The sequence below is a fragment of the Camelus ferus genome, chromosome X (genome assembly GCF_009834535.1).
Source record: "Camelus ferus isolate YT-003-E chromosome X, BCGSAC_Cfer_1.0, whole genome shotgun sequence".
In the NCBI taxonomy this organism is placed as follows: domain Eukaryota; kingdom Metazoa; phylum Chordata; class Mammalia; order Artiodactyla; family Camelidae; genus Camelus; species Camelus ferus.
In genome coordinates this window covers 95,110,746-95,126,028 of record NC_045732.1, presented here as the reverse complement: position 1 = coordinate 95,126,028, position 15,283 = coordinate 95,110,746, and the positions used below count along the sequence as shown (strand labels likewise).

The window sequence follows — 15,283 nt, the reverse complement described above, 5'->3', positions numbered from 1 at the left end:
AGACCTTGGAGGAGAGCAACCTTGTCTTCTCTCTCATGTGCTCACTGCCCAGCACTCTGCCTCACACCCAGTTGTCTAAGCCAGAAACAAGAAGCCATTCTTTCCTGCTCCTTCTTTCCACCATTCCTCATATCCAGTAAAACATCACTTAAAAAAAGTTCTACCTCCTAAACTCTTTTCCAATCTGCTGCCTTCTCTTTATCTCCACAGTCATTAGTCAGTCTAAGGCCCCACCATCTCTCACCTGCACTTCTTCCTTGGTAGCATTTCTGTACTGTGTATTTGCTCATCAGTTCATTAAAAAGTATTTACTAAGTGCAAACAATGTGCCTGGGAACTGTGCTATGGTCTGGAGATCACCTTGTGTGCACAGCACAGCCTCTTTCTTCATGAAAGTCACAGTCTAGTGAGGGAGTCAGATCAGTAAACAGGCTATGAGTGTCACAAATCCGAGTGTTACAACAGAGGTAGAAAGGGAGAGAAATGAGCGGAGAGGAGGGACACGTGACTTAGAAGCACCTATCACTTTGTACTAGTATTATTTTTTAAAATTATTAGCTGAAGTCCATACTTTATTCAGATTTTCTTAGTTTTTACTTCATGTCCTTTTTCTGTTTCAAGATTTCAATTAGGACACCAAATTATATTTAGTCTTCATGTCTCCTTAGGCTCCTCTGGGGCGTGAGTTTCACAGACTTCCCTTGTGTTTGATGACCTTAACAGGAGTATTGGTCAGGGATTCTGTAGGATGTTCTCCACCAGAAAGAGTCTGATTCTTTTCCTCATCGTTGGACAGGAGTTACAGGTTTTGGGGAGGAAGACCACAAGGGTAAAGTGCCCTTCTCATCAAATCAAATCAAGGGTACATAGTATCAACATGACTTATCACTGCTGATGTTGACCTCGATCGCTTGGCTAAGGTAGTGTTTGTCAGGTGTCTCCACTGTAAAGTAACTCTTTCTCTCCCACTTTCCACATTGTACTTTTGGGAAGGAAGTCACTCTGCGAAGGCAACACTTAGGGGAATTATACTCCACCTCCTTGAGGGTCGAGTACTTACATACATTGTTTGGAATTCTTCATGAGTGCTTTGTCTTTTCTCCTCTATTTATTTATGAATTCAACCATTTATTTATATCAGTATGGATTTGTGAATATTTGCTTTATACTTTGCATTAAAATTCAATGCTACTTTATTTTGCTGGTCAAATTGTTCGAGCTTTGGCCACTAGGAGCTCTTTCTGTTGGCTTGGGGGCCCCTTAAATACCCGCATGTCAATGTGGGCATTTTGTTTTGTTTTGAGCACTTCCTTGTTTTCTGGAACTACAAATGCTCCAGGCTTATTTTGTATAATCCCTTCCCCAGGACTAGAATGAATCATTTCTCCAAAGACCCCTGGTTCCTTTTACTGGAGAATGGTATTAGAAACTGAGATCTGAGCACTGGGTGTAAGTACTGTTTTTTCACATATATCTCTCTCCAACTACACTGTGAGCTCTTTACAGATAGGAACCTTATTCCTCTCTGTACCTCAGTGCCAACAGAGTGTCTGACAAGGTCGACGTTCAGTAAGTGCTGAACTAAAATAAACTGCTAGACATGAAACTAAGATATGGAAGAGTTCAGGCCTTGGGTACTTAGTCAAGCAAAATGGAGGAGAGAGGATCATCAGAATAATTAAAATACTCTTAAGGACTGGCATGTTCCTGATTGTATTTGTAATTGCATCTGCCCTCTAAGCATATTTATGTGTGTTAATGATAGTAAGGCTGGCAAATACTGATTTGAGACCCAGTTTATGGTTTTAATTGGAAAAAAAAATCAAATCCAATTGGAATACTTGATTTTTCCTACTTACCTTCATCAAATAAGAGAATCCGGTAGATTCCAGGGACATCTTCAACCCTGGACCCACCATGACAGCTGCTGTAAATAAACTGTAAAGGGCCCCAACAGACTCCAGAATTGATTTGGCAGTCATATCAGACAAAGCACCTCTGAAGCAAAGACTGCTTAAATAGGGGTTTGAGTAAAAGTTTTGACATACTTAGTTGCACTTCTGCTTTCAGAATTAATTTTTCCCAGTGCCCTTAGATCTTTCTAGAAGAAAGAAAGGGTCACAACCCTTCCCTGAAATAACCTTCAACACTTTGGTAGCCAGTTTGTGGACATTTCAACTGAGCCAGATTAATCATGTTTTGTTTAGGAGAAGTCCACAGGCTGTTTTTCCAACAGAAATGTTATTTGCACAAAAGCACTTTGGAATGCATTACATTCATTTATTATTGAATAACCCCAATGTGCCTGTGAGGAAAGTTGGAATTATCATTCTCCTCAAATCTCAGCTGGGGAAACTCAGACACATAGAAGGCTCACCCAGGGTCACTAAAAAGTCCGGGCCTGGACTAAGATTAGATTAGATCATATATGACTGTGTGTGCAAAATAAATCCCTTCACAATACTCTTGTTCTCAAGGTGGCAAAAAAAAAAAAAAAAAAAAAAAAATCAGTGCTCCTGTCTTCGTTTAACTGACCAACACATCCTATGTCGCTCAGCGAGGCTGTCCTCAAGCTTTGCACACTGGCCTTTAGAAAATGGAATAGACCAATGCCCCAAATTCAAATCTGATTGTTATTTTCTTGACAGCCAACAGTCAGGAAGGTCTCCTATACTGAGATGCAATTTCTTGCCATTTCATGCCATTTCCCAAGTGCACGTCAGCTCTTTTGAGATTGGTTTCTTTCTACTTTGTGAAAACATGCCAAACCTGAGAAAGAAAAACCACTGGACTACATTTCAATTTGTTCTAGTCCCTCATGTCTAAATGCATATTGTGATTTGAGATACATGAAGATTTCTCTTATAACTTCAGCGTTAGACCTATTGTCACCTTCTGGCTAGTTTTACATTCGAGCAACGCCCTTCAACTTAGCAAAGATCACTCCATTCATGCTACTTAAAATCATACAGATTGTTAAATGGGCAATTAATGCTTATAATTAATACTGTGCAACACTTCCCCAGTAAGCAATTTGACAACCAACTTAATTTGCTTAAGGAATCAGTTATGCCAAAGTAGCAAGGCTGATCTTGTGCACTGGCATTTAGGAAGTGGCATCTCCCAAACGAAATGCAAGTTACAAACCCTATCAGTGCCATTTTGATGACAATTGTCATTCGAAAGTGAACAAATTCAATTTTGTCCTTTGCAATTTCAGGTAATTTAGAACAGTTCTGACAAGTGTAATGCATAAACAAATTGAACAGAAATACTCATTATGACTAATTTCAGAGCTATGTGCCCTCATTGGTAAATGGTCAGTTTAGAATTTTTCTATTATTTCTTTTTGGTGGGGTAAAATAGAAACCCTGAGGTTGCATAAAAGGAGAAAGGAAAATCTTATTCAAGAAGATCCTCATGGTCACTGTCTCTTACTACACTCGTCAGCCACATGTCTGGAAGCAGGAAGATGGCTGTGCTACCTCTCTCTCTACCTGCACCTTGCAAACGTCGAATCTATTTGAACTTACAGACTCATTTGTGATCTCACCTAAGGAAAACAATGAGACTTAAGGCCTTGCTTTCCCGTGAAGTATTGAACTGCCAGCTTCCACTTATCTTGTTTTCTTTTTGGTGAATTCTGATTCTCCAGCAAATTCCCACTTAGTGGCACACTCTCCTTTTGGAAGACACTTACCTGAGTTACAACCTCCAAGTTCACCTTCACCTTATTCCTGTAAACTTACTTAAGAGGTAACGTTTCCCTGTTAGCACATTATTAGGAGGTGGCCTCTCAGGCAAAAGGGGCATTAGGCAGCCACCCACGTGATTTGCTTACCTATGTCTGGTGTCTCTGTTTCTAGGGTGCACAAGGTATCCACGAGTGGCAAGTAAAAGCAAACAGAGAGTCATCAGTATCATTCAACAAGCCAAGTCTAACCAGACCCACGCGCTCCTAACTCAGCTTGTGGCTGTTAGAGGGACTCCACAGGGATCGCTTAGTCAGATGTACAAAGCAGAGCGGATCCAATCCCTTCCGGGTGCTCCTCCTGAGATGGAGTCAAGGTGACTGAATATCCTGCCTGGTGGGTGGGCAAATCTCTAAGGCAGTTTTTCAAAAAGTTTTCTCTGGACAGTCTTCATCAGAATCAGTTGGGTTCCTGCTGCATATGCAACTTCCTGGGGCTGCCCCCAGTCACACTGAATCCGAATCCCAAAAGGGTGGGAGTGGGGCCCAGGAATTCCATCTTTAACCACCTCAGCGGGTGATTCTGATGCAGAGGCAGGTTTAAGAACCACTGGGCTAGGTTTTGAAGAAGCAGCCATGGCACAGGGTCTGACCATTCTAGACTCTGTTTTGAAAGCCATGTATCAGAATGCAAATTCACTCTTCTATTATCATCTTGTGTGCCAAAGACATCCTAAAACCCAACCTTAAGCCACGTATATAATCGCAGACATAAGATAGGGACATCTCTTGTACACATTAGCATATTACTTAGCAATGTTAAAAAAAAACAAATTGAAAGTATGAAAGTTTTTTCTTTGACCATGACAAAATGTCCCTGGCATCAAAACTGCTGCATCAAAATAGCTTCAATAAAATATCGCGTACATCAAACTTCTAGGGCCTTGTGTTGTCCAGCTACCCATGCTCCAAGACGGCAACTGGGGTGTGCAAAACAAAACTGTCAGGTCAGAAGCAGAAAATACTCGGGGGACCCCTGATCTGCAAGCCTCTTGGCACAGGGCACTGCTTGCGGTATTTCACTCTGGGACCTGGTGTGGGGCTTCTCACACAGAGAGCAAAGTCGGTGTATAGGCCTGACTTTGGGTCAAATCTGCCCAGAATTAAAAGGCTATAATCATCTGTGAAATATAGTCATTTAAAATTTGAAATCCTTTTAAACCTGGCCCTTATGTCATTTTGAAAAACATGAAGATAACAAATCTTTTTATCTAAATGAGAAAAATGTTCTTATTCTTTGGAACATCAGGAAAGAAGAAAAGAAACAAAATGATTTCATTTGAAGTTATCTGCAACAACTGAGTCGATTCTTTTTGAAGAGAATCTTGCTGGGATTTTACTAGTTGGGCTACAGGTAAGAATCCACTGAATTTTCTGTTTCAGGGGGCCCGCCTCAAAAGGGTGGGTATCCTATGGGTTGACACAAAAGATCAAAAGGTAAGGGTGGGGAGATGTGATTAGAAACCTGGCCTTGGGCATTTGAACCTCTGAGTTTCTTTGTCTCTAGACACTTGCTTGTTTTCATAGCTTCTAAATTACTGGGTGAGTGTGCTTGAGGCTGGTTCTAATCACTGTTACCTGATCCTCTTGAAGGAAGATGAGCTGTGAAAGTACTAGAAGGACCTCATTAAAGCAGGGTTTTATCTACAACAGATTCTTATGGTACAGAACCATTTGTTTGACTACAAAGGGTTTTGAAATTCTTAGGTGATGGCAAGGGGTGGGGAGGGGGATGGTTTGACTTTCTTGCAGCTGCTTCTGATCCTGCCAATAATGTCACTGTGAATTTGGAAAGATGTCCCATATTATGCAGAGCAGCTTCTCTCATTAACATCTCAGGGGGAGGAAGTGAAAATGACGGAATTTATTTCCAGTGTGTGACCTTGTTCTGTCTCAGAATTACTTTTAGTTAAAGATTTAGGACCGAGCCAGCACCACAGTCAGTCTGCTGTCTAGCTCAAGACCAACTGCATGCTGAGGTGTCGGTGTGTGAGCGCTTCACAAGTGCCTGGGCCCATCAGTGGGCATGACCACCTGGCAACTAACTGACTTGAAGCTTGCCATGCGTTGGGAGGAAAAAGGAGTGGAAATGCAAACCTTTGTAGAGCAAGAAATGATCTTGATGGTAGGATCTTCAAGCAGATTTTTGATTTTGTTTAGGACCTACATGATTAAAAGGGCTATCTAGTCTTTTTTTTTTTAATTAAAAACTTTTTGTTAAGATGTAATTCACATACCATAAAGTTCACCCTTCGAAAAAGTGCAATTCGCCACTTTCTAGTACATTTATAGAGTTGTGCAACCATCCCTATCATCCAATTCCAGAATATTCTCATCATCTCATGAAGAAACCCTGTACCCACCAGCAGTCAGTCCCCATTCCCACCACTCCCCAGCCCCCCAGGCAACCACTAATCTGCTTTCTGTCTCTATGGATTTGTGGATTCTGGACATTTCATATAAATGGAATCATATAAGATATATCCTTTTGTGCCTGGCTTCTTTCACTTAACACCATGTTTGACCTATTCTTTGCATATTTTGGTGAGGTGGGGGATGGAGAAAGAACGGATATGCCCATTTCGGAATTGCTGCCTCGTGAGCAGGCGCACTGGAGTTTGCTTGGCCTGCTCTGTGGTGGTGGCTGCACTTCGCTTGTCCTTCATGCTGTTCTCAGCTTCTTTCCTCATACTTAGTCAGAAATATTTGATGTCAAAGAACGGACTTCCCTCCCTGCTCATCTTTCCATGGTACTTTCCCTTTGAAGACCAAGTTCCCACTCTTGCCACTCGCTGACTTCTTAGTGCTTCCACCTTCCACAGACCCTCGTCTAAGATTATCCTTCTCATTCTCTGGCTCTGTCCTTGGCCTTGTCACAACTTACCTGTCTTGTGTTTTAGGGCCCTGCTTTCAGCTATAGCACTTGGCTTGAAAATCAATCTGACAAACAAATCCACGCCCAGGGACTAAAGGTGATTTTAGCTTGCTGGGCCATTATGCTAACACAGGTTCTTTGGCTGGGGACTCTTGGAGAGGCAATGTCTCACTCAAAGGAACACATTTCTTAGAGTGGAAATTGGGGTGCTGTGGAAGGCCGGCAAAGATGTTTTAGGGTGAGGTGAAGGGAGCCTTTGAGTGTCACTGCTGATACATGAGATTAAATTGGAAGGTAAACACCTATTTCATCTACAGGTAGTTTGTTTCTCTGTTTGGAGCTCCAGTGCTGCTGACAAGAGGATGGTCCTTGGTCATTTCTCAGGTATTTTCGGAGCTCTCAAAGTCCGGGTTCCATTTGTCCCTTCAGCAGAGCACTCTACAAATTCCACTGCCCCTCAGCATACTAACTGCCCCTAAATGGGAGCTAGTCCAGCTCTATCGACCCCTAGTCAAGCACATGAGTTGAGTTCTGAGCACCATGTAAGAAATATTAAGCAGTCACTGTAAAAGAAACAGTAAGATCTCAAGAGAAATTTTTATGTCACACTGACATTTGTCAAAGCCAAATGACTCAAGTTACCAAGAAGCATTTGCCAGCCTCTAATTTTTTTTCTTTCTTTTATTTTTATGGGAAGGACAAAATAAATATCTAGAGAATAACAGCATCTTGAACAATAACAGCATGAGGTTTTTATAAAGAATAAATCATTTCCAGTCACGCTTAATAGATTTTCTAATAAATTTGTGAAATTAGAAGATGAGAGGGGAGCGGGGGATATTCCTATTTGAATTCTTGCAAAGCATTTGATACGGTGTCTCCTGTTTTTACTTACATAATTATCCCTGTAAGTTTTAGAAAACTGGAAAGTGACCCTGAGGCCATAATCAAAGGAAAAAGAAACAGAGTCATAATTGAGAAGAAATAGTTGAAGGACTGGGGGATGCTTCGAAAGAAGAAGAGAAAGCGCAGGAACCTATGCCATCTGCCATCATGCTTGTGAATGTTTGTCAGGGAAATGAGGGAAGTGGTTTCTGTGCTGCTTCAGGTGTTAAAACTTGCCGCTACTGAGTAGATGTTTCATGAAGGCAGATTTTGGTTCAGCAGAAGGAAGAATTTTCTAACAGAGCTTTCCAAACATGCAATGTGCTGTCAAGAGAGATCTGTAAATTTTCTATTATTGAAAGGGATCAAACCAAGTAGAGCCGACCAACTGTCAGGGATGTAGTGGGCACTGTATTGCACCAGATACCTCCATGGACTTCTCTATCACTAAGCTCACAAATCTGTAATATTACTTTTGTGTTACTGAAATATGTGTGTGTGTGTGTTTCAAATTTTAACATGAGAAGCAAATCACTAGGGATACGTAGACCTATACTGCCTAACACAGAAATGAATCTATCTTTTAAAAAATCTTCATGGAATGTATTTTTGAGACTCCTGTAGGTTTAGCTGCATGATCTTATCAGCTTCCCTTCTTTAGCTTACCTCACTTTCTCACTGAAAGGAAGCACCAAGATGTATATTGGTGGATGAAATCTGCAGTAAACAGGCAAAGGGGGCCTATATACTTAACTAACAATACTGTTACCCTTGGCATGTTGCTAATAACAATGACATAACTGACTTTTCCTTACCCTCCCCATTCAGACAATGGGGGACCAGCTAGAGGAAAGAAATGATTGGCAACCAATGATGATGAAATTATTTTTGAGGTCACATGAAGGAAACTCAGTTGGGGATGGTTTGGATCAGTAGAGCTAAGGTAGGAAAAATCTATAGTCTTCTAATCTTTGAAATGTCAAGGAGCATCAAGAATTGTTCAATGTGGTCCAATATGGAACAGGAAGATGGAATAGAAGAAAATGTAGAAGGGCATCCAGTAGTAACAAGCTTTATGTCCTCTCAAAATGTCCTCAAACTTTGGGCTGAGAACTACACATCTGTGGATCTTAAATACAAATTAAACCACAGAAGGCATATAAGAGGATACCCAAATATTAACTTGAAGTTAATTTCATAGACACAAAAGTAGAGAACAGAGTAATTCTATTAAGTTCTATAATGAATAACCTGACAGAGAGTGAAGAGCTAGAACGTTCTCTATCCTTTTCTGTAATAACTTATGGACGATATTGCTCTTCCATTCACAGTTTTAAATGCAACCAATAACATTATGAGTATATATAGTCTGTGTTTCCAAGGAAACAGATGACTCAACCAAATAAAATGACTAATATGCACGGGGGTGGGCAAGAATAATTAACTGATTCTAACAACAAAAAAACTGGTACAAAATGAAGTTTCTGTCTACATATAGTAGAATTCAATGAACATTATGCTTGTTAAGATATCTTATATCAACTTATTTCTCCCCAGGAAATTTAAACCTGGGAAAGTTAAAAAGCAAATATATACATTCACCAACTATATGTGAAAGATGCACTGTATATAATATAGGCTACTGATCAGGATAGATACTTTTTTAAAAAAAGTGAATCTAATAAGAATGATACTAGTTTCTGAGTAAACGTGACAGATAATGTTTGCTGCCATAAACTGGGTTCCTGGTTTTGACTATAGTCAAATTGCTTATTAATTAGTTCAAAGTGATCATATATATATGTATTCAATCAGCTTATTTCTCCAATGGCTAATCACAGGAATGTTGGAGTAGAGAAAGGAGAAAACTGTCTTTTTCTCCTTGAACCTAATGCAGGGAATCTTGACCCTGAGTCTATGAAAGGGCTTCAGCCACAGGGTTAGGTTGCTGGGGGGGGGGGGGGGCAGGGGTATGTGAGGAGAGAAGGAAAATATGTGACCCTTGAAATCATGTGTACAATTTTGTGTGAATGTGTTTTTGTTTTTTCCTTTGGTGAGGGTAGGCCCATAACATTCAATAGATTCTCAAAAAGGTTCTGAGAATTAAAAAAAAAAAAAAATAGGAAGAACTGCTCTAAAGGCTATCAGCTCAGAAGAGCCAGCTAGGGAGAGTCAGGCTGAGTGAGAGCCTGGGTGTGTGAGCTCCTGGGGTGTGCTTGGCTAGGTGTCTGAGAGCTGCGACACTGAGAGAAAACAGTGTTGTAGGAGTAAGAAGGAACAGAGGGATTGGAAAAGACTTCACTCTGTCAGAAACAAATGTTTCTTTATACTGAGAAAATCACTTTGCCATTAGGGTCCAAGTTACTCTATTTTATTCTTCAAATGACTTTGTGCTGAAGGTCATGAGGTACTTTGGACTAAAATGCAAATTTGTGAACTGTTAAGAATCCTTGACCAAGGGAGAATCTCACCTATGAATGACAATTGTTCCACCTTAGGTAAATTTGCATTTAAATTACCAGGGATAGGACTAAATTTAGCTGGGTTTTCTTTATAGTAATATTATTATTTTTTTGTTTTTATAGATAATCCTATGGTTTTTTTCCTTTGAGAAATATAGAGATCTCTGTCTATCTGACGGCCAGTATCTGCATGCCTGGAAACATTCAGATGGTGAACGAATTGCTCAGTGCTCCATCCACATTTGGCATCATGTAGACAGAGCATCCCTAGGATTTTGAGAACAACGTAGAACACTGTATAAAACATTTCCAAATCCAGGCATACAACCATCTCGGTCTTCCTCGTTGACTTTCCAGTAACTAGGTGCACAGACGGATATACTGCTGGTAATGACAAATCCCCGTGAGGTGTGACATCCTGAGGTACATGAACATTTGATTAGGGCAGGGTATTATGAATTAGTACCTTTTTAGACTTTCTAGATGTGCTTTATCTTTATAAAATCTTAACTTTACAGTCTATTTTTTTTTATCAGTCAAGGGATTTAACAGCTTTCTTCTCTATGACAGCGTTTGCAATTATAATTAAGAAATGTATTAAAACTGGAGTGAATTAATGTGAAAAATGGATGGGGACTTGGGAGTAGATTTCCCCAGCTAGGTATGAAGGACTAATTCAGTCTGAGAAAAGGGAGGTAGATTGCAAAGCAAAGCTCAAGAATCTAAAAAATTTCAAGGAATGTCCTTATACATTCAAATTTCTATCTTTGTATGAATATAGGTGTTAAATGAGAATGATCCAAGACTTTTCATGTGCTTTGACTGGTCCCAACTGTTATAAGTTGCTGCATCAATGTCTCTGTTGTCCCAGCCAATATTTTTGGTCACTACTTTTCACGTTAATGAGGTAATGTCTAAGGCAACAATTGTTTTATGGGATAGCTTATAGAGTGGCATCAAAATCTTCTGGGACATAGGGAAACTTTCAGCCTAAGATCCTGAAGGCATGTGTCAGGGATAAAGCTGTCATAACCAATTAGAAGAAATGCTCTACCAGTTTACCCAGGGGAAAGGAAACAGGTTTGTCTATCCATACTGGGATGGGCATGGATGCTTTCCTTTTCTAGGACTCCAGGGGACATAAATTTGTGTCTTAGATCCTTAGAAAGGGAGAAATAAAGCTGAATACGCCATGGTCTATTTAGTTGTTATCTTTGTGTAATTTCAGATTATGCAATACCAAAACGCGAGTTCCTTTCAAAAGGTGTCAAAAATACTTTGTACTCTCAAGAAAATCCCTAAAGCAGAGTAAGAATGTCTAAAGATAAATGCTTTAATCATTTTTTCCCCAATGGATTAGAGCTTTTAAGGATAAAAAACTAATTCTTCTTCCTTTTATCATGCCACGCAAACTCAGACTACCATTTTCCTTTTAATGAACTGACCACTTCCAAAGATTGGACCTGGAGAACTTAGAAAATTTAGCCTTTTGGATCTGACAATATCTCTGTCTGCTAGAATGAATACTAGAGATTTTTGATCAGTCTTCCTAGTGGCCAGAGCAAGGGTTGAGTGACTTACCTGAGCACTCGGAAGTACTGAGATCCACGTCAGTGACAGGAATGCACCCAGGGAAGGCCACACATACAGGGATGTCAACACTTCCTGTTTCTCCAAAGCAGTGCTCAAAGGTTCCTTCAAGTCGGAGGAGGCCTGTTGATCTATGTCTTTGTCCCTATTCCTGCATCTAAGCTCCGTATTACAATATGGGCAAGTGCCTTTTGGCTCCTTCTGGCAATGCCTTGTCTCTTCATGTTATCTTATTCTTGCCTTTTCCTTATCCACTAAGCAAACACAGAGATTAGAGGAGACTTACCTTAATTCCAAAATACTAACGGAGTTTCCCGAGGGAAATATTCGCCTTACAAAATTGAAGTCACCAACATACACACTACCATCAGGGCCAGAAGCTAAGGCAACAGGAGCGAAGAGTTTGTTGTTATGGGCGGGGCCATTGCAGTTGGTGCAGGCTACACTCCGTTGGTGTCCATTACCCATTATGGTTGATATGACTGGAGGTTGCTGGGAAATGAACATATTTTCTCCATTCCCTTTATGTATGATTCCTAGATCCAAGAAAAAAGAATTTAAAAAATCACCACACATACATATATACAAAGGAATACTACTTAGCCATAAAAAAGAATAAAATAATGCCATTTACAGCAACATGGATGGATCTGGAGGTCATTATACTAAGTAAAGTCAGAGAAAGAAAAATACCATATAATATTACTTTTTTGTGGAATCTAAAAAAATGACACAAATGAACTTATTTACAAAACAGAAAGAGACTCACAGACATGGAAAACAAACTTATGCTTACCAGGGTGGAAAGGGGAGGGTGAAGGGATAAATTGGGAATTTGAGATTTGCAGATACTAACTACTATATAAAAAATAGATGAACAAGGTCATACTGTATAGCACAGGGAACTATATTCAATATCTTGTAACAGCCTATAGTGAAAATGAATATGAAAATGAATATATATGTAACTGAAACATTATGTGGTAAACCAGAAATTAGCACAACTTTGTGAACTGACTATACCTCAATAAAAAAATTACCACACAATATTCTCAGCAATATTTTAATTTCTCTCTCATTATTCAAAGCAGGAAGGAGCACTAGCCTGCCACAAAAGAACTTGAGAATGAAGCACATCACCCCAGATTTTATTTAACTGCACAGCTACAACAAACGGCAGCATAACACCTTTCCTCAGTCTGTCCATCTGTGAAGTGAGGCAATATACCCAGTCCTTTTAATGCTGATTTTAAATGCCTCAATAAAGCATTTGATGACTGACTAACTCTTAATGATCTCCTGCTCATTTGGGACTTTGTGAATCATCTGTGGCTGATTTTCCATCTCTGGTTGACTTTTTTCTCATGCGTGGCACACAACTGTCTGACTTCAAACTACCCTCACTATGCAACTGGTTCCTGAAAAGGGAGTATCAGTCAATTTTATTATTAACCTTAGCAAAACACAATCAGGAAGGTAATCTACTTCTGTGAAAAGAAAAGAAATCATATTGCTAGAATGCACTTCAAAGATATAAGGAAGGGACTTGAATTTTCCACTCTTTTGGACCATATCTCACTATCATCAGTGCAGGAAATAGAGATACTGACTTATGAAAATGCTGGAAAATACTCTGCAGTCATTTTCTTTGGGCGATCTCATCCATTCTCATGGCTTTAACTCCCACCTCACTATGCTGAAACTTTCTCCTGTCCAGAGGTCTCACCTGATATGCAATTTCCTACTAGATCTCTTTGCTTGGATGCCCCCAGAGTACCTCAAACTCAACAAGTTTAAAACTGAACTCATTATTTTTCTGCATTCCTTACCAAACCCTGCCCTTCCTCCTGCGTTCCCTACTGATCTTATGAGTGGTATCAACATGCGTGTATTTCCAAGTTGGAAATGTGGGCACCACTGTTGCTCTTCTTTTCCTCATTCTCTAAATCGAATTCATTACTAAACCCCCATTGAGCCTGCCTCCTAAAATATGTTGAACCAGTTTCATGGTCTCCATTTCTACTACCACTTTAGTTCAGTTTTTCTTAACTTTTTGGTCTCCTGGTCTCTATGCATACTCATCTTCAATCCATTGTCCACAAACCTGCTGTAGAGATTTTTCCAACCTCTGGCTCTATACCTTCCAATAGCTCCATATCCCTGATGGGATAAGGGGCATGTTCCTTATTATTAAGGCGTACGAAGTCCTTCATGATTTGCCTCTTGCCTCCTTCCTCAGTCTCCCTTCTCATTGCCCTCTCATTTGTATCCTGAGATTCGGCTACAGCAAACTATCTACAATTCCTTTCACGTGCTTTCACTCCGCTCTGCTTTTGTACTTGTCTAGTCCCTCTGTCCTGAATGCCCTCCTCATCTTGCTTGCTTGGGGAACTCTTACCTATCCTCCCAACCTCAGCTCAGTTCTTCCCCAATGCCCTGTCCAGGCAGAATTAGTGACTCCTTCCTCTGTGTGTGCATAGTGTGTTTCCATAGCTCGACTGGAACACTTGCCACATTGTATATAATACAGTTTCTATTACTTCTGTATCTTCCCCATTAGAACATGAGCTCCTTGAAGGCAGACTCTCTGTCTTACTCCTTTCTGCATTTTTGTGCCAATCCCTGTGGCCAAGTCATTAGAAATGCTCAGTAAATGTTGAAAATAGGCTCCAAGTCTCTCGTTTCCTTGTCCAAATCCCAATGATTTTGCAAACCTGCTGAGCCTGGGCCGAAAACCCAAGGAACAAGTACTGCTGTGCTAAATAGCTCATCTGCCCAGAATGAGCCAGGGCAGGTAAAACATCCACGTGGTGAGAAGGCATGCTAATGTGTCAGGCTGAAGGAACTGACAGCAAATGAATGAATGCAGCTATTTTTTCTCCCATGACCCCTGCTATCTATCTCCTCCGACTGCCTGTTACTGTCCCTAAACATTTCCTGAAATGTCTTCCTCGGTTTTCTTCCGACTGTGTCCCACATTCCTACAACAGAAACTACTGATCACTCTGAAATAGGAACATTGCTGGCAAGAATAAGTAAGAGGGTAAAACATGTACAAAATCATGGTACCAAATATGCCCTTGGAAGAGACCTTCCACTAAACAGAAATCCCACGCTCCTATAGCCTTTGGATTTCAAATCTAAAGTAATTTTACTTTCCCTCCCAAAGTGATTTCTGGCTATTTTTTCAACATATGACCTGCAGGAGCAGCTATGAGCTTATGTCCTAACAAACTGGTCTTTTACTGAAGGGCCATGAGATAGAGTTCTTGAGGCTCACTACTTTCTTATTAATTTTATTAATAACTTTATTAGGCAGTAAAGAAATTCCTTAAGATTTAGAATAGTTAATTAAGTCAGATTAAAAGGACAAAATTTCATTTCCCAAAAAACACTTAATTGCAGTGTGATCAATATCGCAATTTAAATGAACTTGGAGAAAGTGAATGAGAACCGGCATGACAGTTGCACCACATCATTGAAAAGAAATCTCCTGATGATCACTAACTGAATATCCTACCAATGAGACTATGATATGTTCTCTAATAAATGAGGAAACCAACTGTTTAGCATGTCAGTATTTCAGCAATGCACTACAGGGTATATCATTCAAAAAATATTTCCAATTATTGGCTTGGAAATACCAGATTTGCTATTAACATCTATTTTCACAGATAGATCTCCATTTTTTTTATATCAATATAATGGTATAGTTAACAA

The 15,283-nt window shown here is 40.0% G+C and overlaps 1 protein-coding gene across 1 annotated transcript in view; it reads right to left on the bottom strand.

Annotated features, from left to right (window-relative positions):
• The window catches only part of TENM1 (teneurin transmembrane protein 1), a 631,171-nt gene that overhangs the window by 74,675 nt on the left and 541,213 nt on the right, over positions 1 to 15,283 (bottom strand). The window contains exons 22-23 of the mRNA XM_032474729.1: positions 11,850 to 12,099; positions 3,842 to 3,862 (exon numbers count right to left, since the gene is read on the bottom strand). Coding sequence (XP_032330620.1) covers positions 3,842 to 3,862; positions 11,850 to 12,099 — 271 coding nt within the window. The remainder of the gene's footprint in view (positions 1 to 3,841; positions 3,863 to 11,849; positions 12,100 to 15,283) is intronic.